Source organism: Pteropus alecto, unplaced genomic scaffold (genome assembly GCF_000325575.1).
Source record: "Pteropus alecto unplaced genomic scaffold, ASM32557v1 scaffold94, whole genome shotgun sequence".
NCBI classification, from domain to species: domain Eukaryota; kingdom Metazoa; phylum Chordata; class Mammalia; order Chiroptera; family Pteropodidae; genus Pteropus; species Pteropus alecto.
The window spans coordinates 6043613-6067970 of NW_006437736.1; the positions used below are offsets into that span (position 1 = coordinate 6043613).

Genomic DNA, 24358 nt, shown 5'->3' on the forward strand with positions numbered 1-24358 from the left:
TGCATGCTGATTTCAAGGGTCTAAATTAAATCTTTTCATCTACTTTTCCTTCAAATTGCCAAACCTCCTGATGCCTGGGCCATATCCAGGTCATCTTTTCCACATGGAAAAGGGAACGCCTGCTGTGTTAGCTTTTCCTTTTTTCAGGTGTTGCTCAGGCCCCCAACCTCAGCAGGATGTTCTCAGCAGGGTCTACTGCAGCTTGGTGCTACTGGCGGCTGACCACTCCCATGACAGACCTGCCCGAGTGTCACAGAAGCGGCCTGTCCATCCTGCTTCACAGAGGCACTGCCCGGAGCCTGTGATCCCTTCATCACACTGTCCGTGGTCTGAGCAGCTACAGGCTGTAAAGCAAATTGGAGTATGATCAGAAATCAGTGATCAGGGATTGAAGTCCAATCAACCAGCTCGCTCACCACCTGTTGGCTATGTTGGCAGTGTGGGAGGCACCATGCTTTTGCCCTTCCTTCCTTCCTTCCTTCCTTCCTTCCTTCCTTCCTTCCTTCCTTCCTTTCTTCCCTCCTTCCTTCCTTCCTCCCTCCTTCCCTCCCTTCCTCCCTTCCTTCCAACATTCAAAAATATCCTATTCAGTGGCTATCATGGAACAGACGCTACTAGGAAATGAGGTTACAGTGGAAAACATAAGAGATACGGTCCCGCTTCTCATGGAGCTTATAGTCTAGGAGTAATTGCCTATTGACCATGTCACTATAAATGTGGCGTGTTACAGACACAGCAGTAGAGAATGTGATGGGGTACGTGACAGCATAGAAGGGGGAAAGAGCCTTACCCGGCTCTCCTAACAGAGAAACGTATTTAACAGTAAAATCTTCAAGCTACGAACCAATCCCTCTACCTCTCTCCACCTCCAGCACCGCCACCCTAGCCCGAGGCAGCACCAGCTGTCACCACGACTGTCTGTCGCATTAGCTCCCCCAAAGGTGGCCCTGCTTCCGCTCTTGCTCTCCTGCAGTACACTCTCCACAGGGCAGCGGCAGCCGTCCTCTCTCATCTGCTCATGACGCTCCTGCCTTCACATCCCTCTGCTGGCCGCGCTGCACTAAGAAAGATGCCGGAGATCTTTCTCTGGCCGAGAAGCTCCTACGCAATCTGGTCGACTGTCGCATTAGCTCCCCCAAAGGTGGCCCTGCTTCCGCTCTTGCTCTCCTGCAGTACACTCTCCACAGGGCAGCGGCAGCTGTCCTCTCTCATCTGCTCATGACGCTCCTGCCTTCACAACCCTCTGCTGGCCGCGCTGCACTAAGAAAGATGCCGGAGATCTTTCTCTGGCCGAGAAGCTCCTACGCAATCTGGCTCCTGCGACATTCAGATGTCATTTCCTTCCTCTCTTCCTCTTCTTTGCTCACTCTGCTCGGCCAGCCTGGCCTCTTTGCTGTCCGTCGCGTGTCAAGGCTGCTCCTGCCTCAGGGCCTTGGCCCTTGCTCATCTCTCTTCTCAGGAAAGCCATTCCCCTTGTCTGCACTGTCCGGCACAGCAGCCACTCACCACATGTGACTATTTATACGAATTAAAATTTAAAAGTCAATGAGTCAGTCACACGTTTTGAGTGCTCAGTGGCCACAGGTGGCTAGTAGCCACCATTCCTGATGGTAACCGCGTCATTGAACATTTCCAGCGCTGCTGAAAGTTTGGACAGAGCTGTGGTCCATATCCTGGTCCCCTCACTTCTCCGAGGTCTCTACTCAAATTGTCCCTGGGTGAGATGACTTCTAAAACAGTGCCTTTTTTTCTCGATCCCCTTTACCTTGTTCTGTTTTTTTTATAATTATTTTTGCTTCTGCAGTTTTTATCTGTCCCCTCCCTTTGAATATACACTCCTTGAGACCTGAGATTTTTGCCTCCTCCCCACACCGCTGTATCCTCACACCTTAGAACAATTCCTGGCTTTTGAGCAAGTCACTTAGCCTCTTTGTGCCTCAGTTTTCTCATTTGCTAAGTGGGAATAATAACAGTACCTACCTTAAAAGGGCTGCTATAAAGATTAAATGGAAAAATGTGTCTGCCTGGTACATAGTAGGCACTCCATAAATGTTATCTATCAATATTTGTAAGGACTCAGTAATATACGTTGGTTGAATAATAGAATGAATGAATGTTGTTCAGCCACAGCTTGTCTTGGTGGCTGCAGGGGATGTGAGTTTCACTTTTAGAGATGAAGCTCTTTCATTGGATGGAAACTGGGAATACATCCAAGGAGAGAAAAAGCATGTAAGGGCAGGCAGATGGGTGGTGGGAGGCTGGGAGAGAGGAGAAGAAGGATGCTTCCAGGTTAGGAAGATGTCGTGGATGATGGGAGCACACAGTTGAACAGGCAAAAGCACAGGGGAGTGGGTACTACATACGCTGACAGTCAGGCCCAAATCTCCCTGGCCAGCACAGCTCACACGCCGTCCCATTGAAGCCGGTGTTGCATTTACATTCTCCAGTGGCCGAGTACTGATCGAGGCAGACACCCCGGTTATTACATGGGGTGTCCGGTCCTCCGGGGCAGGCTGGAAGAGATGAAACCATGGGGACTCAACAGTCTCCCCAGCCTTTGTAAATATGCTGTTAACCCCTCCTCAGCTGTGGGTTCCAACCTCCTTTACAACACATAGTGTCATGACGTTTAGGACATGAACTTAAATGTATTTGATAGGATCCCACCTTGGCAGGGCAATGTACTGTACCAGACACTGTATTTTGGGGGTCAGAAGAACTGGCTTTGGGGTCAGTCTGGCTTGAATAACAAATTTTCTCTGAGCTTCAGTTCTCTTAGCTCTAGTTTAGATCACGACGATGATGACGATGATAAAGTACCCACTTGACCCATACCATGTTGTGACATGGGATCAAATGAGGTACAACAGAACATTTTGAACAGATAAAGCATTGGAAAAATATAATAGCACTAATTTTTATGAGTGGTTCACACTGCAGTGATGGAGAGTGGAGGCTGGGTGATTGTGTGGACTCCCAGCCCAGAAATTTCTCAACTGGATCAGGGCGAATGGAGTGTGCATGGTAGATAAAATCATGGCTTCTACAGACACGCTGTGAGTCCCTGCGTTTGCTTCTTCTCCTCCCTGTGCCTCCATTTTCTCATTTGTAAAATGGGGATAACAATGTAATCTACTTAGGGGGTTGCTCTGAGGTTTAAATGTCTTGATATATATGAGAAGTAGCACTCAATCAGTGTGCTCACTTAAAACAGTGCCTGGCAGATGGGAAGTACTATGACATTTGTTACACTGCTGTTGTTGATATATTATCGGTCAGAAGTTTTATTTAGACACAGGGGGTTCAGAATGGGCCTAAATGCCCTTTGACAAGGATCCCTTTCCTGGTGAGGTAATTAAGGGTGGGGGGTGATGTTATACATCCTGTAACAGGTTTTTTTTTTTTTTACGGAAATAATGTCTACACATATCATCTTAGTATAGTACTCTGCCAAAGTAGAATTCTACCAGATACACTTAAATTCATGTGCTTATTAGTATCATGGACTACAGTACAAAATGAAATATGGTGTTTCTAGCACCATGGGAAATGTCTTATGATATAATGGTAAACAAAAAGCATGATATGATCCATGCACAGTAGAGTCTCAACTCTAAAAAACAAAATACGACAAAAGAAAAAAGTAAAAGGAAAGATACACAACTCTTCAGAACGATTGCTTTTGGATCTTTTCTTAGTGTCATTCGGAAAAATGTACCCCCATCCTCCAACATACATACTTTATGATTTTGGTACTTTCAAAACTTTCAAATGCTGCACAGTGATTGTACAGTCCTTTCGGAATCTCATGGTAGTAGGAGGCGCCCTCACCCTGACAGTCTCTCCCGAAGTAGCCCTTGCAGCACCTGGAGAGCTGTATCACCAGGGCACACTGCTGCCGGCAGCCTTCCAGGTTCCTCTTGAAGGGCAGGTTGTACAGACACTTCTGCTTCACACCCTGATGGAAGAAGTGAACCATCACCTGGATTTGGGCTCTAGTCCGCCCCCAGTGGAGGATCTGGGTACTGCCCAAATAAAAAATGGGACTCAATGGCCTTTACAGGGAATTTTTTTCTTGGGGGGCGTAGATAGGCAAATCAATGAGGGAGGGTGCAGATAGAGAAATATTTTCTCTCAGTTTTAAGAAGAAGGACTGACTGGCTGACTTTTAGAGTGTTTGCGAAAGGTGCGGTTGCCTGGGGAAGAAGTGGGGGAGAGGTAGCTTTCTATCATGGGAGTGGTCTGTGGCAAGGCCCCAAAACCATCTGGGAGGGGTGTTTTTGTTAGAGGCTTTACTAGTAGAGTAGAAAGAACTTGGCTTTGTAATAAGTAATAAAACTAATATTCATCGACCACTTACTATGAGCTAGGCTCTGTATTCACATTTAAAAACTTATTAATAGCCATATACAGAATTGTTATACATTTTACAGAGGCAAAAACGTATAGACTATGTGATCTCCTAAAGATTCCTCACTGGAATTTGACCCCGTATCCGTGGACTGTAAATTTCATTGGCTTAACCATCAGTCTTACACTGCTTTGTGGGCTCTACTCCTAGCTTTGCTCCTAATGAGCTGTATGGCCTTGGGCTGACTGCCTACCCTTCCTGAGGCTCATTTTTTTTCATAAGTGGAAGTAATGATACTTTAGTATGAGTGTTAGAATGAAGAATAGGGATAATATATAAACAAAGGGCCCAGCACAGAGTCCGGGACATGGATAACAGTCAACAAAATGAAGCCATTATTTTATGATTATAATACTTTTTGATGTCCTTCTAGGTCTATAATCCTATAACTTTTCTAGACAGTTCTTAGAAGACAAATGGTAAGTCGACAGGTTATCTGGGTTAAGAATGTTCATCTCTCACCCCATTGGCCTGGTTGTTGAAAGAATGACATAAATTACAGTTATACAACATACCTACATAACTACACACATGCACACATGCTCACACCTATCAGAATATTGAGGTCTGATAATGAAACAAACCTGTAGCTCTCTAAACATTATCACCACATTAATAATTACCTTTGGTTTCGTCCACCTTGGGCAGCTGGGAGTATAGACACAGCTCCCACAATCCCCCTAGTATTAAAAAAAAAAAAAAAAAAAAAAAAACTTAAAAATTAAGACCATTGGGAAACAGAAGGAAACGCTCTGGTTAATGATTTGATGAGTGGACTAGGAACTGAATCTTGATTAAGATTCTGGCTATGATCCAGGATATAAAAGCAAACATATTCTAACTTTGCCATAAAGAATTCTGAAGGTCTGTCTGGGACCTCAGCTCTTTGGTTTAGTTCTTTGAGATTAAAGTTCCCTGTTACGCAGAGGTGGACCAGGGCAGTTTTATGTAGGCATACGGCACCACGGCGGTGGGAAATGAGGATGAAGTGTCAGTTCTACTATAAATCAGCTGTGATACTTTTGGCCAATCACACTCTTTGATCTTTAGTTTTCTGATCAATATAACAGGAATGATAATTCTTGCTGCTATTTGATCTTCAGGGGATTGGTGAGGAAAAATGATTAACCGAAAAAATGTGTGCAAATATACTTTGGAAGTTAAGAAGGCCACAACATCTATAGCAGAAAAGACAATTAGGATTTGATCTCCTTTGGCTGACTGGTATCTTAATACTTTGGAAATATTTACTGAATATCTACAAGTTGCCATGTATTAAAATCAACAGCCTTTGCCATGTAAGTCACTTCACCTCTTTGAGATTCAGTTTCCAAATTTACATGATAGAGGCGATGACAACTACATCTCTTATTGGATTATTGTAGAGATAGGATGAGCAGTGGAGCTAAACTCAATAAATGGTACTGTGTGGATGAAGGAGTGTGAAATGTGGAAATGCGTCATATAGTGCAGGGCCTACGATAGTTCAGTCAATGTTGTTAATGAGTGAGCAAATTAATCACAGTGTGGGTGGGATATAATATTAGATTGAACCATATGAAATTGCCATTTTTGTAGTCACACCCTGTCAAATATGGCAACTTCATATGGCTTAATTTGGCAGAAGCTCAAAAGATGTTTGTTGAATGAATGAGTGAACAGCTGAGTGGATGGGTGGGCTTGAAAATGACTGGCAGAATAGGTGGCACATGGTTGGTACCCAATAAATGTTGGCGAGGGAATAGATGGATGGGTGGCTGGCTGGATAAAGGAAAATGTGCAAGGCCATGCAGGGTTAGGTAGATGCTTGTTGATTCTGAATCTGAAGAACACTGTCATTTGACCTTTGATCTTCGGGTCCTAGGTTCACTGAGGACTAGCCCTCAGTGGTTTCACAGCAGGGTCCATGCTGTCATGAGAGCTGTTCTTTGGTGCAAGGTTCTCTTACTACAAAAAGAGTAGTATTTTTAGGACTGACCGAGACATTGAATGTGGCAAAAGTGTCACAGCGGCCTCCCAGGGTGGGATCAATCAGTAGACAGTCAATGCCATAGGCCACACCCAGGTCAAACAAGAGCTCCCGCTGTACAATTCTGCATGTTTGGTCGTTCAGGAAGAGCTCGCCCTGAGAGAGAGAAAGAGATGGAGACAGACAGAAAGAGAGAGGTTAACAATCCTCCTTAGACTTTTCTTCTTCCTAGGCCATATTATGTGGCCAATACCTGCAAAACTAAGAAAAAACAGATATCTATCCATCCTTCCTTCCATCCATCCATCCATCCATCCATCCATCCATCCATCCGTCCATCCATTCGTATATATATCTGAAACACTGAACACGTATTATGTGCCAAGTCCAGCTCTATGTGCTTTGCCTGTGCAAATTCTTTGAATCTTCATAACAACCCTAAGATGTAGTTACTATTGCTAGTATTCCCATTTACAACTGAAGCAATGAGGGGTTAAACAGCTTGCCCAAGGTCGTGCAGCCAGTAAGTAGTGGTGCAGGCATTCACACCCAGGAAATCAGCCTCTGAGCTCACACTCTTGGCCACTCTGTAAAACCGCCTCTACCAAAGTAGAAACAGTGGCAGTGGGAGTGACAGGGTGGAGCAAGGATGACCTGTCTGTGGTTCAGGATAAACTTTGTTGACATGGCCACTTCATGTTTCTTACTTAGTGCTAGCACCTAGCCACGTGCCTGGTACAAATTTCCAGGATACACAAGTGATGGGCTTTAACTTTATAATGATAACAATAACTTCTTTTTCACATGTACTAGGTGTTGTCTAAACTGTGCTTTAGATATATTATTTCACTTAATGCTTGTAACAACATTAGCACTTTCTTCCCTAAAGTCCACCCAATTAGTAAGTTGACAGATATATTTTCCCCTCCAGGGAGCAAAATGTTTTTTGAACGTTCTGTGAAAAGAAAAAAAGATAAATATCAGCATCTACTGACGGGATGGACACAGTTTGAATCAGCAGAAAGAACACTAGAAAACTGGTTAAATCTCTCTTCTTCTACTTATGCACTGTGACTGTGGACAAGTCACCGAACTCCTCTGAGGTTTAATTTTCTTCACCAGGTAAATAAGATTAATGATTGCATTGCATAGGGTTGTTATAAAGATCAAATGAAATAATACATTCATTGCAAAATGCTCTGAAAGCTATATTAGTGCATAGAACAAGCAATGGGCATTCTTATTGTATTTTTTTGATAGGTGTATAGTTTGGTCTATGGACATAGTACAGCTGATCTCAAAAGTGTAAGTACCTTCGGATAATTTCCCAGAAGTTGAAATATAAAGGTGCTAACATTTCTCATATTGAGTTATTAATTCAATGCAATTTCAGTTCAAACACCGAAGGAATTCTGGCTGATCATAAGATGTAAACAGAATGTTGTATGGGACTTCTCAGAAAGTCCCTTGAAGTGAATCAACTAATCTGGGAGCTGTACCTCTTTTGCCCTTCCTCCTTCTTACTGCCTGGAAAGTGGACATGGTGGCTGGAACTCCAGCAGCCATGTTGGACCTCGAGGTGACTTTGAGGCTGGAAACATGTGCTGCAGACCAGAAAGACAGAAGGAGCTTCCCCCATCGACCCATCATACTAACTCTGGATTGGCTACCTTCCTATTTCTTTTACAAGAGAGAGCAACCCTTATATATTTAAGCCACTATCATTTTGGGTTTTCCATTATATGCAAGATATAGGATGTAGCTACTACTATCCTATCAGATCCATTCATCATACAGAAGTACCTTCTGTATAGGAAGGTAAAATTGTTCAGGAACTAGCCAGGGAAGGTGGAAATTGCAAATTTGTTGGCTGATCTGGGAAGGTGGAACCCGGAGCTGGTTCTCTCGGACTGCCAAGAGAGGGCTGGAGATGAGGCCACAGAGGGGCTGGGAAGGAAAAAAGAAATGCACTTTCCTGCTTCAGAGAAGCGTCTCACACTGGAACAAAACAAAACAAAACACTAAAACCACCAACTAAAAATTGCCCTCCATGAGCGTAAGGGATGTGGGCTTCCTGACACTTCTTCCCAGGGCTTAGGCTGGCCAGGATTTATCAGGTTTTTCATATTTACTTGTTTACTCTCAGGGGAAACACCCCTCAAGGCAGTGAGGGAAAAGAGTTTGCTGTCGCAGAGGAAAAATGAACGTTTCCTTGAAGGGGCAGTGGTTGGAGAATGTCGAGAATGTGTTCCCAACCTCCACCTGGGTGACAGTACTCACAATGTCACTGCCAGCTCCGCACTTCACACTCAGCTCTGAACCTTGCAGGGTTTTCCAGGCAGTAGATCTAGGGAGATCCGCCGCTGAAACCTGTAGGAATGAGGGTGCCACATGAATACCCCAAATTTGGACGGAAGAAGGGCCCAAAGGAGCTTTGCCGGCAAATCAAATTTAGATACAAGTCTTTCCAAGAGTTCTAATGATTCCAGCTTTAAAATGACGGTAGACATAATCAAAAGGTACCATAATCACAAGCCTTCTAGGAAGCTGGAAATTCTTTCGGTAGGGAAACTCTCCACCAGCTGGACTGTGTTCAGTCACCCTTCAGCCCCCATCTATGCTTGGGAGTCCATGGAAGATGCTATCTTGGAATACGGAGCCAATGACAGGATGAGTGTGTTAGGAAGATGACATGGGTACTGTTATAGGTTGAATTATATCCCTCCACAAGTATTATTGGAGTCCCTACCCCCACTACTTCAGAATGTGACCTTACTTAGAAATAAGATCATTGCAGATGTAATTGGTTAAGATAAAGTCATAATGGAGTAGAGTGGGCCCGTAATCCAATAGGACTTGCGTCCTTATGAGAAGAGAGAAGAGGACAATGCCGTGTGAAGACACAGAAACACACAGGGAGAAGACAGCTACGTGACAACATAGGCAGAGACTGGTGGAGGCGTCTACAAGCCAAGGAACACCAAAGATTTGCGGCAACCACCAGACCCTGGGAGAGAAGCAGGGAACGGGTTTTCCCTCAGAATCTGGAGAAGGAACCACCGTGTCAGACTTCTAGCCTCAGAGAATAAACTTCTGTTGTTTCAAGCTGCCTAGTTTGTAGTAATTTGGTACAGCAGCCCTAGGAAACTAATATAGGTCCTGTGAATGAAGCAAAGTTTGGACATTTGACATTCTTGGATGGAACGGGCTCACTCCTGGAGAGAAACACGGGTCCTGGTTGGGGACTGAGAGTGACATGGTTTCAGCGAGAGCTGTCATGTTCCTACAAGATCTTGATTCCCTGATCAAGCACAGTACAATAGCTCAGCTGAGGAATGAACAACTAGTTACAGCTGAGTGAGTCAGTCCTTTGCCTAGAAATCTTGGAATTGGGAGAGAAGGAGTCCATCTGGAGAAACATGGGAACCGCGGTCAGCAGCCATTTTGCCATGCGAATGATGAGAAGAGAAAAAGCTGATCTGCTGTCTGGGAAAAGAATGCTGCTCCTGGGTACTGGCTAAAGTTAGAAATAAAAAAAGAAAAAAAGGTAGGTTGGAGAAACAGAACCAGGTGTGGTATCCTGCAGGGGTCAATTAATGATGGCCAGTCAGAGGAGGACACAGTGGGACAGGGGTCGCTGAAGGGGAGACACACCAGCAGTTCCTGGATCGATCACCCCGGGGCTTCCCAGAACTCACTCACATCTGCGTGAAACAGAATACCTTGGCATCCCGGATCACGTGGAACTTCAAATACTCCTTCAGCTTGTCCTTGTTATCTTGGTTGAACAGGAAATCCCGTTGTTCAGCGGGTAGGGCTTGGAGGGCTTGGTCAGTGGGCCAGAAGAGGGTGACGGGGGTGTGGATAGGATCAGAGATGATGCTCAGCAAGCCCGCACCCTAAAACACAGGGAGCTGGTCAGCCATGAGACAGAGGGTCTGTCTGAGGACCAGGGGCAGCCAGAGGGGAGGGTGGAAGGGGAGTGGGGTGGCCCCCTCCGTGCCTGCCCCAGAAACTAGAGGCCCAGTGCACTCTAGCCACTCACTCCCTAAGTTTTCTAAGAAAACTTAGAAAAGAAGTCAAATTCTGGGCTTTTGTTAATAGGAAAATAAACCTGAACGAATATCGTTTTTTTTTGTTGTTGTTGCTATTCCCGCCCAGATGTTTTAATTTCTGGAAGTCCCTTTTAGCTTTGTTCTCATATTTCATTTAAAAAAGTGAAACCTCCCAATGTTGAGATACTTATGTATTTTTATAAGATTTCTAGATCACACAGACTCAAGAAAGAAATTGCCGGATGAGTGGGGAGGGATCATTCTGAGAGCCTTCTACAACTCGAGTGCACCATATACATTTTTTCTTGTGATTTTCTAACACTGAGAAGTAGGCTTTATAGTTCCTTTAACTGAGCCACGGAGAAGTTTCCTACATTGCTGTGAAAGGCTGTGATGCCCAGGTGTGGGGGTGACTATAAAGTTTTGGGAGTGGGGAGGCGGGCAAAGATTACTTGTCTGTAACATCCCTGGAGATTTGCACTTTGAGCACCTTGAAATCTCCATTTCTAAAAAGCTCCCCAGAGAGCCTGAGCCTCAGATGATTTTGGAAATCATGGGTCTCCACAGAGGTTCATAAAGTGTGCCATTTGGGGCCTGTCTGGGGACTTTTGGGGCAGCAGGAGAAGAACCCAGTTATTCTCCGATTCTGCTCAGCAGTCTTTGTTTTAACAAGAAGTTTCTCTACTCTACTCATGGGAACGGTGTCTGAAGTCAGAAAGATAAGGTTTTAAATGCAATTTCTACTTGCCTCACAGGCACAGATTCCCTGGCTCCCCACCTCAGCTTCTACCGCTATAATGGAGGTGATAGTTCCAGATGATAGTTCAGGGACTGGCGTGTCCTAATTTCTTTTCCGGCCTCACATACTTCAGGTTCTAACTCTATCGCTGAACAAATCACGCACCATTTTGGGAACGGAGCGGCAGAGAATGACTTTGTTCTCTAGGAAATTAGGACTTCCCCGTACAGATCCCACAATGGCTGGCTGGTGCCACAAACAAACCAAAACGATAACAAAAAACAAAAGCAAACAAAAAACCCTCCCCCAACCAAACCTCTTTATGTAGGTTATCCCCTGAGATAACTTTTCTCCCAGGTTTTTACCTGTATTAAGTTGTTAAATTTGATGTAGCCATGGTTTATTGCCACTGTCGTAAGGTTTTGCTGCAAAGATAATAAGAATGGGAATGATACCTTTTCTCATATAGTTCACAAAGCACTTTAATGAAAGATCAACCTAGTACAATAAGGAAAAGATGACATGGTAGGTACTGCTGATTGGCTCACTGGCACCCACTTCAGCTCCATTGTACCCTTGCCTTTCTGTACAGAGGCTGGAAGGCTAAGCACTACATTTTCCCAGACTGCCTTGCAGCTAGAGCCCCAAATGTGATATAAGGTCCACCAAGGAGAAGCGCTTCTGCAAGACATTAGTGGAAAGAAACAACAGGAGGTGGCAGTGGCTGCTGGCAGGGAGATCAGATCTTCTGACAAGCACAATGGTGGAGGCATCTGGTGTCCAGAGCCCTGTGTCCTAGGTGGTGAGACTGGCGACAGGTGGCACTGGCAGAACTGTTACAGCTGGGACAGCCCTGTGGGGAAGTCAGGCGTCCTGTCTGTGCAGGTGTCCCTGGGCTGCTTTGTTGCTAGCTGTGCAGCATTTGAATTAGGCTAATTTAGATGGCTTTCCAAGAGATCTGGGATGTTAATAACTTAAGAAACTCCTTTTTGTTTAAGTTAGGTATAGTGGATTCTGTTGTCTGCAATAAAGTATCTGGCCAATACGAATATATAACAATAAAAATTAAACTTGTCTTTTTCTGTCTGTTGAGAGGGAGGTTTACTCCAGGTTTAGTTTTAGTGATATCTATCTATCTATCTATCTATCTATCTATCTATCTATCTATCTAATATCCATCTATGCAATTTCTCCATCTCCCAAATTTATTCAAGACCACCTGCCCTTGTGTACACTAAAGAAAAACTGATAAAATCTATTTATCTATTTAAAATAAACTTATCTACTTCTTATTAATAACATTTACTAGGCTTTTAGTAAATGTTGTTATTAGCTTGAAATCGAAGCAGCAAAATTAAAATGTCTTAAAACAATGCCTCAAAATCAGAATTGAGATAATAAGTTATTGGTATTATGAGTCTCTCTGGGCTGAGAGTATGACAGTGAGTTCACTCACCAGAATCCTTCCGGAGGCATCTTGAGGGGTGATAAGCATGTTTTGAGGTGACAGCACTTTGTCTATGATATGGATGATTCCATTGGTACTGATGATATCACTGGATATGATCTTAGCTTTATTATTTATATACACAGTGTCCTGAAATCAACCAGAAAAGAAAATAAAAAGTGTGTGAATAGAAATAGCCACAAAATTCCTTCTTTTGGAATATTCACCAACGTATTAAACTGTTATAAAAGTGAACGTTTAAGTAGAGTTGTGTGCGAAATCCAAAGGTCCAATTTTAGCACATTTTAAAAGAATTTATTTTATTAGTTTCATGTACACAGTACATTGGTTAGACATTTATATAGTTTATAAAATGTTCCCCTTGATTGCTCTTTCTCTTCTCTGGCTCTCTACCGAGCCAATACATTAATGCCGACTGCATTCCCTATGCTGTGCTCCTCATCCCCATGACCAGCTACTAATTTGTACTTCTTTAACCCTTCTCCCCTTTTCCCCACATTTTAAATTATGATTATGAAAAGGAAATTGAGACAAGAACGTTAAGTTTCACCTAGAGAAGTTAATAGCAAAACAGTCATTTCACTATGATTCTTAAATATGAAAAGACAAGCAGATTAAAGTTGGCTTCTCGTTCACGTGTGTTCTCTACACCATCAACCCTCCCCTCTTCTCCCAGCACATGCTTTTTTTTCTCTTTGCAATGAATTCTATAGCCACTATTTGTTTCTATGTTGTGGGAGGGAATAGACCAGCCTGGTCAAGTGGCTTTGATCAAAAGCTTTCATCTCTTTCCAGTTTCTGACCAGTGCGGCCAGAAGCCTTTCCACTTGACCACCTGAAGCTGCCTTCTTCTGAGTCTGAATTCCAGCTCCACTATCTACTTGCTGGGGGACCTTGGACAAGTTACTTAATTTCTCTGAGCTCAGTTTTCTAATTTGTAAATTGGAGAAAATAATAGTATCTCAATTATGGGATTATTTTGAAAATTAAATAAGTTAGTACATATCAAACATCTAGTACCTGGCTTGTTGTTATTGTTATTATTATTTTTGTTATTACTGGTGTTACTCTAAGGAAGAGGAGAAAAAAGAAGGCCCAAGCAAAATGGGCACCTTCCTGAAGTGGCCTCTCTTACCTGAGAGACGGAGATGACGATTGACTCCCCTTGGAGCGAAGTGGCATTTGGGGTCGATTTCAGGTTTTCCAGGAGCAGCTGGTGGCAGGCAATCACATGATACCGAAGAACCTGGGGCATTAGGCCCTGTTTGTCCCAGTCTTTAATCTGTAATAGAAGATCGAAGGTTTCCTGCCAGAGCCAGGAGCCTTTTCCTGCCCTCTACTCCATGCATCTCCCTTCCTTCCCTCCTTCCTCCCCGCCCCGACATCTCTCTCTCCGCCTGGACCCTCAGACGTTGGAGTCAGATTTGGCTTGTGGTCGGGGTTACAGATGAGAGACTGTTCAGGCAAGGGGGAGAAAGTGGCCCTACTTCTTTCCTGTTTCCACTGTAGAATCTCGGAAGGGAACTTGGGGTTCCTTTGGTTCAGCATTTCATAATACATGTGGCAAGGACCCCGGGTCCTGTGAGATGCTACTTGAAAAAAGTTTTCTTGTGAAAAATGCTGGTGTCCTTGCTTTGCTGGTGTCCAAAATACATGCATAGAGAGGCATTGTGTGCAGTGGTTAAAAACGCAGGCTTTGGGGTCATATTTGAGTTCTTCCACCACCATTTGCTAGTCATGTGACCTTGGGAAAGTCACTTCTCTCAGTGTCTTCAACTATAAAATGAGGATAATAACAGCACTCAGCTCACAGGATTGTCATGAAGATGAAATGAGTTAATCTAGACCAGGCACCAGAAATAGTGTCCGGCATACTCAATAATGTTTGCTGCATTAATATGTATTAATGGGCAATCCAGCATGAAGAGTCCCAATAAATGTCAGGATAGTAAAGGCTCTGATAAGTCCTGCAAGAACCTATTTAAATCCCTTTAATCTAGCATTCCCGTTTGTTTTGTTTGTTTGTTTGTTTGGTTTTGGTTTTGGTTTTTTGTTTTTTGTTTTTTGTTTTTTTTTTTGGCTCTTTGGGAAGTTTGGATCATTTAAGAATTGTGACTCTTTTCCAACTTCCTACTCTATTTAGGAATGTCCTTTAGAGGGTCTCCGGCCAGTGGTTACCCCAAATTCACTTGAATGCTTCCCCTGATAGGGGTCCCTATGCTAAGAAGCAGCCCCTTCCATTGGTGCAGCTGATCCTAAACCTCCTGCCCAGCAATGTCTCCACCTTTGGTTCCAGGGTGACACCCAAAGACTGTGTTTCAGTCCCAGACCTCATCCGCCTGCTTAAGTTTCATGCTTACCCGGGGTTCCTCATCAAAGGCTGTAGATAAAGGTGCAAAAACGGTGAAGGGGCCTGAACCAACCAGGTCCCGTACAGAATGTTCCTATGGGAAGGAAGGCAGGGGCCACGTGTCACATACTTAACATAAATACAGGCAGGGGCTCAAACAAATAGAGTGGATTGTGGCAGAGGGGAATGAACAATGGATGGGGAGAATCTGCGTTTTATTGAGTCTTAGATTCAAATCCATTCAGATTCTTTGTCATTGAAATAATGTTTATTTTTATCTGGTTATAAAAATAACACATGCTTATTATATTAAAGATTCAAAAATGCAGTATAAATAAGAAAACAACTACCCATAATCCTACCACGGAGAAGTGACCCCTGTTATTTTTGGTTGTCTTCTTGCCAACACTGAGATCCTATGGTTACTTATATTTTCTTCTAGATTTCATTCCTCTAGATTTTAATCTTTGTTCTTCAACATATCTAGAACTTATTCGGATGTGCGATGTGCAGAAAGATCTAACAGAATATTTTCACTCAAAGAGTACACCAATTTCTCTACTGGTATGATGGCAGTTTTTTCACGTACCACATTCTCATGTGTAGAACGGGCCAGTGGGACAGTTTTTCATTCTTTCATGCTGTCCACTTGAGGCCTGAGAAGTTCACATACGACCAACACAGAACCTATTCCAGAAATCCAGATTCTCAGACTTTCTTCTACCCCCATCTATTTGAGAGGCTACAGGTTTATCCTGTATGGCTTGAGACCCAGTTCTTATAGTGAGACAGACACACATATTCTTACCAGCAACTGGAAGAAATACTGAGAAGTTTTTGGGTTCTTGGGGAGCTCCTAGAAACAAAGACAGGGCGGGTTCACTTAATATCTGCGAATTGCACACAAGAACAACACAGGGTTAATGCAGGACAACTGCCCTAAGACGGAAAGCAGCCACCATGCTTTCAACTGCAAATCTGCAACAATGGGCCTTTTCCAGCCTCATCAATAGGCTTACAACTGATGTTAAGGATGACTACATGGACAAGCTGTGAGCTCCAACACCTTTCTGGATAAACCATCTGATTTATCGAAGAAAGGTTCGGCCATTTCCAGAAGCATCTGAGCTTTAAGAGTATTTTTGAAAGTTCAAGTATAAAAAAATTGAGTTATAGTTTTATGGCAGGTTTAGTTTTTCTATTAACAAGAACAGCCAGAATACTCTAGTCCCTTTTAAAACCAAATAATGGAACATTTATTTTATAACAGATAGAAATCGACACATATCGTACCACCTCATCCTCTATGCCCAGGATAGGTGCGCGCGCACGCGCGCACGCACATACATACACACACACACACACACACACACACACATACACACTCCAACAGCAATTAATGTCCGTGCAGGCTGTGCCCATTAAACACATTATCTCATTTAAGTCTTGAAACAACCTGATGGGGTTTGTACCATTATTATTTTCTTTTACAGGTTAGAAAACTGATGCATAGAAAGGTGATATAATCTGCTCAAAGTCACATTACTAATTGGCAGAGCTGAATTCAAACCCAGGTGTTTCTGAATCTGGAACCACTGATCTGAATCACCACCTTCCAGGTCAAGTGAATTTCCAGGGGTAAACAAAATTTCTTTTCATCACCAATTTATGTAAGAATGGTCTTTCACACTGTTCCAGAACTTCCATGGTATAAAACTTTTGCACATTTCTCAGCGACCTGGGTTCTTAGCATGTGAGAGAAGTAGAGTTTACTTTACGGGAACACGCCCGGCTTGTGTTACCTGGTGGATGTTGCCACGGCAGGTAAACCCGTCCCCAATGTAGTTCGGCTTGCAAGTGCAGGTCCTTTCTTCTTGTCCAGTGTGATTGCAGATAGCAAATTCGCTACAGCCACCGTTTTTCTGGCAAAATTTCCCAGGAGTGGGGGATGAAAGTCAGACCAGTTAGTTTGCCAGCTCTGCCAATATTCACAAAGCAATTCTGTACTGAAATTTATTTTTGGTCTCGCTCTCTAATGGACCGCTTTGCATTATTTGCCTTCTTCCTGAACTTGCTTTCCAATTCCCTACAGTTGCAAGGGTTGCCTTATTCACCCAGCCTCACATCCCAAGATGGCAGGTCCGTTTGAGCAGCTCTTCAGTTCTGTATAGATAAGCCCAGAGTTGCCAAATGGGAACTTTCTCGGCACCTGGGTTTAACAAGAAAGGCTCCAATCTCATTTGACTCTTCCTAGCTTTAGGCTAAACTCCAACCCCATCATAGTAACGGTAAGTCATCAGCTAGAAGGCAGTTGGCATAAAATAGATACGAAACATTGTCCTTGTCCTCAAAAGCTTATTAATAGTGGATGATGGGGCAAAGACCTAAAATATAAACAAAGCAAAGTATGGTTCAAAGCCGACATCCTTCAGAACACCAAGAAGCTCTCTGCAAGCCCAAGCAAGAAGCAGTCGTACAGGCTGCCTGCAAAATCTTCCTTCCCTCCCAATCGCTGTTCCAAAATTATTTGTGGATCACGATATTTCAGTCCAAGAGGGACCTACAATCCTAGATTCCTGCCTCAAGCTGCCACAGCTCAGTGAGCTGTTCAGAAAAGTTGATTCCTGCAAGACCATTAACCACCTCCCGTGGTCCCCGGATCTTCCAGCTATATACCCTAGATTTTACTTGTCCCAATACCCCGCATACTCTAAGACCATCAAGATGAATCCCCTCTTGTCCCACTTTTCTGTTTATCTCAGTCAACAGCAGAGGCCCGAGGTCACCTCCTACCACGCGGACACTCTCCTCCATGGTGCTCTATACACCTGTGATCTGACCTCCCATCCCACCCTTCCCGCCCTCCCAGTGCCTTCTGAAACTCACTGCCATAAGCAAACTCCCAACGGCCTCCCCCTGTTCCCTGAAAGCTCTCTTCACCGCGTATGGAAGAGATGTCTGTCTCCTGTAAACACTATTTTCCCTGTGCCCCTATCTCTCTCTGGAGAAGACATTTCGCACCTTTGCCTCTCTCCTCAACTCTCAATCACTGTCCTTCACTCTCAACTGATGAGCTCAACTCATACCTCAACGAGAAAATAGACAGATAAGAGCCTCCTCATCTTCTTGTCCTGAAGTTTATACCTACTTGGGCCTGAACTCACAACTCTGCTTTCCTTATTTAACAAGTGAACTAACGACTAACTGACTAATCCTTTACACACGAAGTGTCCATCTCTTCCCCTCCGAATGCGAGCTCTTTAAACGGTTTTGCTGCTTGGTCACTGATGAATTCCCAGTGCCTAAAACGGCACCTGGTAGCTAGTGAACGCTCATCGACCGAGATGTGTGTTGTGCTGTGCGCAGTTTTCCAGCAGATACACAGATGCACACAGTCTCTGCCTTCGCAGAACTAATAATTTATTTAGCATGGCCAGGCATAAACGTTTTCATTAATTAATAGTAAAGGGTCACATGAAGCAGGTGCCCATAAGCGACTCACTAACTGACTTAACTAATTGACTGGCTAACTAACTAATTGACTAACCAACTAACTAACCAATGAACTAACAAACTAACAAACTGCCTTCTTGACTGACCAACTAATTGACTGACTACCTACCTAACGCTGCCCCTGCTCCTAGGTGAGGCTTACCTCTCCACTAGTGGGCTCTGGGTCCCATCCCTGTCACCTATTCATGTAATTTCCTCCTGTAACAATCCATTTTCTCTCCTTCAGTATCAATTTCCTTCTCTCTATTGAATTATACTCATCAGTGTAAAAACATGCCCATCTTGCAAGAAAACAAACTTCCTTTCTTCATGAAAAGAATCCAGTCATAGATGCAGATCAAAGAAGAGCAGCCACGAGTTAATGGCTCTTGTACTTGAGAAATAGCCACGGGAAGAACCGCCATTAAAATAAAGCTGGCCATAGTACTAGTTGTAATAGCTCCACATCCCAACCCCCTGCTTTCTGCAGCTTCTTCCCTGTGATCCCTACACAATCATTTCATGCGGGGACATTTTTCTCCTGAGGAGTTTGCCAGACCAACACAAGGGGACAGTAGGGACCTCACTTGGAGAGGAAGGGCTTTAATTATGGGTGACTGCACTGTTCTCAGGCCCACAGCTGGAGGCTCTTAGGCGGACAGTGATATGAATAAGGAAAGTGAAGTGTTTGGACAGGGCTTCCTCTGGGGTCACTGCCTTGTGGGAGGAACCAGCACAAGAAGTGGCCCAGAGTATGGCCTTCAAGTCAGAGAGATGTGGGTTCAAGTTCTGGCTGGGCCATGCGCTTGCTTGGTGATCTTGGGCAAAGCCCTTCACGCTTCCCCATTTGCAATGAGTTGAACTGTGGCCCCCCACAAGGTATGTCCACGTCATAAGCCCTAGTACTTGTGAATGTGACCTTGTTTAGAAAAAGTCTTTGCAGACATAATTAAGGATCTCGAGATGAGATCCTCTTAGGTGAATAAGACGAGTCTTAAGTCCACCAGGCCCTCATCAGAAAAGAAGTCACAGACACAGAGGCGAAGGCCATGTGAAGACAGGAGCAGAGACTGGACTTTCACGACATTATGACTGGAACAGGAGGGAGAAATGAGCCTCGAGGCCAAAGCGGCTCTGAGGCGATCACCCCAACACCCTACCTCCTAGAAGGGGGGAGGCGGCACCCCAGGCCTGACCTCTGAGGGCCTCGGCCCCCGAGCCGGACTCACAGTTAAGCAGGTATTGATGAGCGAGCAGTCTTTCCCGTCTCCGGTGTACTTCGGCAAACAGTTACAGACGGCCTGCCCGGGGGGAGAGGGAAACGGGTCACTCACAGAGAGGGCTGCTGGCTCTCACGCCTGAACTCCATAACAGGAGTAGGAACATTAGAAGATTCTAGACTGGTAATATCTATTCTATATGATATTCGCCATCTTATATGTTAGCGCGTTTGGCACGCTTCTGTCTAGAGCTGGGATCTCCTACGTATCACATCTTTGTTGTCAAGATAACTTGATGTTTAAAAAACTTTGTCACCTTATTTGGTCCCTCGCCTTCTGGGTGCTCAGGTCTTTTCTCCCCTTGGTTGGTAAAGGTTCGGCTGTGAGGAAGCTGAGCTCCTGCCCACTCCCATTTATACCCAATCCTTGCTCCTCTCCACCTGGGCTCAGTCAGCCCCAAGACCCCAGGAGGTGTTTGATGATGGCTTTGGAGTCAAATCAGTTGCACATGTGAAAATCATCAGTTGACCCCACTGTTTGGCCAGAGGAGTCAGGTGGGTGCTTCAAGCTGAGGGAGGGGACACTGACTACCAGGAGTTGGGAACTGTCTAATTCATGCTCATGTCCCATGTACTCTGCTCAGGAGCACCTGGGCATGGGAGTGAGTGGGGCTGAAACCCAGCTGTGCTCTAGTCCCCAACTTGTGTGTCCAGAGAAAGGGACATCTGCTCCAGGTGTGTCTCCCCAAGGTGTGGCTTCTCTAATCCACGCGAAAGGCTCCCACACAGGTGAGGTGGCTCTGGTCTGATGTCTACCCGTTAGAAATTGAACTCGTTGGCTGGAACAGCCTAGGCCAATCATTAGGTTTTCACTGCTCCTCCTTCTCAACCTTTATTATGGGCCCTGACCTGGGCTCAAATCTTTACCAAGATGCCCTTCAGCCGCCCCTCCTGTGCAAAGGTCCTATCTCAGAGGTCAACCCTGTGTCCCTCTCATTGCCTTCTAGATTTGGAGGAGGCCCTGAGCACCAAAAAGCTTACAGGTTTCCCTCACCCCATATGTAGAAACAAGAACTCTACTGGACCCCAAAATGTGTACAAGGTAGACCAACATTGACTGTTTTGGTTTTTCCTGTGACTATATATGTACACACACAATTCTTTCAAAATAAATATATATAGTTTTTATTTTTGCATGCTTTAGGCATTTGCTTGATCTGCCTATTGGGAGACCCGGCACTGAGGTCTCTGAATGGCTCTATGTAGTCCATGGAACATTCCCTGGGGAACTTTACTTCACCATTCAGTTTCTGATGTACGTAATCTCCTGCATGACCATTGTGACAGAGACTGAGGAAGGCACGGCTTGGGTCTCTGAGCCACCAACTTCCCGGCCTATGCCTTTTCACCCTGTGACCTCTCCTGTCCTTTGTGCTGAAGCCCTCACATTTTCCCACCTCCCCAAACCTGCTCCCTAGGGAGGCACCGCGAGGTTCACTGTGTTGGGGACTATGTGACTGACAGAGGGCCTAACGACATTATCTTCTGCTGTGGCACATGAATTTCAGAGCCTCAAGCCACAGAAGAATTGTGGGGCTCTGGGAAGCTGAAAGAAAGGGGAACATTGTCATGGACCTTCTAGGTGCTTCTGGGACCATGCAGTGTTTGCGGACGGCTACTTCTCTCCACTCCAGGAAAGCCCCTTCTCCTAAGTACCCTTTGTCTCCCCCTCCCATTTCTCTTCATTCCCAAAGAACGGTCTCTTTGGGAATTCTTTCAGAATTTCCCTTAAAGTATTAATTTTCTGCTGCTGCTCCTGAGAGGTCTGTTCTCAGCCCTCTTCTCTAAAGACCCAGGAGTTTGCTCGTAGGAAATCTTAGGTATTCCCCAACCCCCAGGGGCATAGCTTACCTGGTTGGGTCCGGTCTGCGTGCACTCTGCATTCTTGTCACAGCCACCGTGGTTCTCCAGACACGGGTTGATCTCTTTAAAACAAAAAGCCAAAACTGGTATGAGAATCAAGCCTCATTTTCAAGTAAAGACATCTCGAGGGACCAACCAGGATGGCGAACTGACTGAGGGAAACAGGTATCAAAGTGTGATTCAGTTTTCTGAGAACTCTGAGGCAAAAGTAACCCAGTATGGAGGCTACCAGATATGGTTTCTCAAAATCGACTCTCTGGGATGGGCTTGTGCCAGAAGAAGCATAATCTGTGGGCTTGACTCTGTCCCTCTGTTGAATGAGTATGAGCATTTGCAGCCAAGAACTTGAAATAATAGAACCCTGGAGTCTAATCCAACATGTTATGAATAACAAGATTTAGGAATTAAAAAAAAATCATTGCAACCATCGCAATTTAACTGGTTCAGGGAGGAATCATCAATAGATGCTAAATTTAGGACGGCATGTTGATGAAGATATTTGCTTAGTGTTAAAGTATCTCCACATTGATTGCTTATTAGTAGCAAAGAGGAAAAAGTGTCTGTATCAGTGGAAAAATCAGACAGCACACTGACCAAGTGGTCAAAATTAACATCACAAACGAGAGGCAGTTGGAAATCACAAGCTTCTAGTGTGGTGTCCTGAGGAGGCAATATCGCTAGTGTGATCTTAGACCTGGAATACAAAGTCTGAATATAATCATGAAAAAACAGCACACGAACCCCCAAATGAAGGACATGCTAGCAAAAACAAGTTGAGGTGGTGGATGCTATTATTCTACGATGTCAATGTCACAAAAGACAAAGCAAGGCCGAGGAACACCCCAGGTCAAAGGACACTAAAGAGATGTGATCACTAAATGTGATACCCAACCCTAGACTGGGATCCTGAACTAGAGGAAAAAATGTCAAAAAAGGACATTATCAGGTCAGTTGATAAAATTAGAACATAAATGGTAATTAGGCAGAAGTATTATATCAATAATAAATTTACTGAAGTTGATAACTGCTGTAGTTATGTAAGACTCATTCCTTATTCTCAAACATGTGCAATAGAAAAAAATATATGTATATATATATAAAATACACATATATAAAGAGAGAAAAAATAAAGCAAACGGTGCAAAACATTAATAGTAACTGAATCGAGGTAAAAAGCAAGTGGGTCTTTTTCTGTACTATTTTGGTGTGAATTTTCTTTACAACTAAAAAGTTAAAATTTAGACAACTTGCAGTGGCATACCTTTATAGAAGAACAGTATACAGCCATAATGATTTGGAGGTATACTTATTTTCAGGGAGAGTTATCACATCATATTGCTAAGCAGTAAACATATATCATGAGATACAATTTTTGTTTTAAAAAAATTACATCTATACATAGCAAAATAGGGTAATACAATAGAAGTAAAAGTGGTTATTTCCAGAATTCTTTTCCCCAGCCTACATGCATCCTCTAATTTTTCTATATTGAAAATATGCTACCTGTATAAAAAAGAACTAATTAATGTTTTAAAATCCAGTCACCACCATAATGTTTAATTAAAAAAAAGTTTCCCCCTTTTTCCTTCCAAAATGATTTTTGGACATCACACACCTTCATACCTCCATAATCATATTTCCACATCCTCATACCTTCCCGCTCAGACAGACTGAAAGATGATCTTGGCAGCATCCAAACATGAAGATCACATAACAGTGCTCCGACTCTTAAAGAACCGCCACCAGATGGATGAGGGATGGCATTTACCTATGCACACGATGCCATCTCCAGTATAGCCTGCCTTGCACACACACGTTCGGCTTCCTGGCATGGTTCTTTTACAGTCGGCCTTGGCAGAGCAACCTCCGTTGCTGATTTCGCAGGGATTGATTGCTAGAGAAGAGATGACCAGAGTAGAGAAGAAGAGAACAGGGGGTAAAACCATTGATGCATTTTTATTTGAGTCATTGAGAAGTGGAAAATACTTCAAAATGGCAGGCATTGGATTAAATATGGATAATTCAAAAGACTGCAAAGCATCAAATATCTCTCCTTCACTGGAGAATTCTACTAAACATTTAAAGAAGAATCTATACCAGATTTTCACAAATTCTTCCAAAAACTAGAAGATAGACTTCCCAGCTAATTTTATGAGGTTAGTATTACCCTGATATCAAAACCAGACAAAGCCATCACAAGAAAACGATAGGCCAATATTCCTCATGAACATAGACACAAAAATTTTCCAGAAAATCCTTGCAAATAAAATTCAGCAATATATAAAAAGGATTATACACCATAACCAAGTGGGATTTATACAGGAATGCAAGGTGGTTTAACATCCAAAAATCAATTAATGTAATACGGTATTATCAACAGAATTAAAGACAAAGGCACATGATCATCTCAATTGAAGGAGCAAAAGGATTCAAAAAAATTCAATATCTTTAACGATAAAAACACTTAACAGACTAGTAATAGCCGGGGACTTCTGTAATCTGATAAAGGATATCTGTGAAAAACCCACAGCTAAAATCATACTTAATTGTGAAAAACTGAATGCTTTCCCACATGGTCAGGAATAAGATAAGGATGTCTACTCTTGCCACTTCTATTCAACATTGTGCTGGAGGTTCTAGACATAGCAATTAAAGGAAAAGGAAATAAAAGGCATCCAGATTGGAAAAGAAGTAAAACCATCTATATGGATATAGATGACATAGAAAACCAT

At 43.6% G+C, this 24358-nt stretch overlaps 1 protein-coding gene across 1 annotated transcript in view; it reads right to left on the reverse strand.

The window, feature by feature from the left end:
• STAB2 (stabilin 2) overlaps nucleotides 1-24358 on the reverse strand; it is a 129589-nt gene that overhangs the window by 18165 nt on the left and 87066 nt on the right. Inside the window, exons 41-56 of the mRNA XM_006914703.2 lie at nucleotides 23395-23520; nucleotides 21615-21688; nucleotides 19714-19785; nucleotides 16795-16914; nucleotides 15801-15848; nucleotides 15003-15086; nucleotides 13778-13924; nucleotides 12631-12771; nucleotides 11540-11599; nucleotides 10103-10279; nucleotides 8661-8750; nucleotides 6390-6536; nucleotides 5035-5091; nucleotides 3832-3958; nucleotides 2364-2513; nucleotides 240-344 (exon numbers count right to left, since the gene is read on the reverse strand). Coding sequence (XP_006914765.1) covers nucleotides 240-344; nucleotides 2364-2513; nucleotides 3832-3958; nucleotides 5035-5091; nucleotides 6390-6536; nucleotides 8661-8750; nucleotides 10103-10279; nucleotides 11540-11599; nucleotides 12631-12771; nucleotides 13778-13924; nucleotides 15003-15086; nucleotides 15801-15848; nucleotides 16795-16914; nucleotides 19714-19785; nucleotides 21615-21688; nucleotides 23395-23520 — 1725 coding nt within the window. The remainder of the gene's footprint in view (nucleotides 1-239; nucleotides 345-2363; nucleotides 2514-3831; nucleotides 3959-5034; nucleotides 5092-6389; nucleotides 6537-8660; nucleotides 8751-10102; nucleotides 10280-11539; nucleotides 11600-12630; nucleotides 12772-13777; nucleotides 13925-15002; nucleotides 15087-15800; nucleotides 15849-16794; nucleotides 16915-19713; nucleotides 19786-21614; nucleotides 21689-23394; nucleotides 23521-24358) is intronic.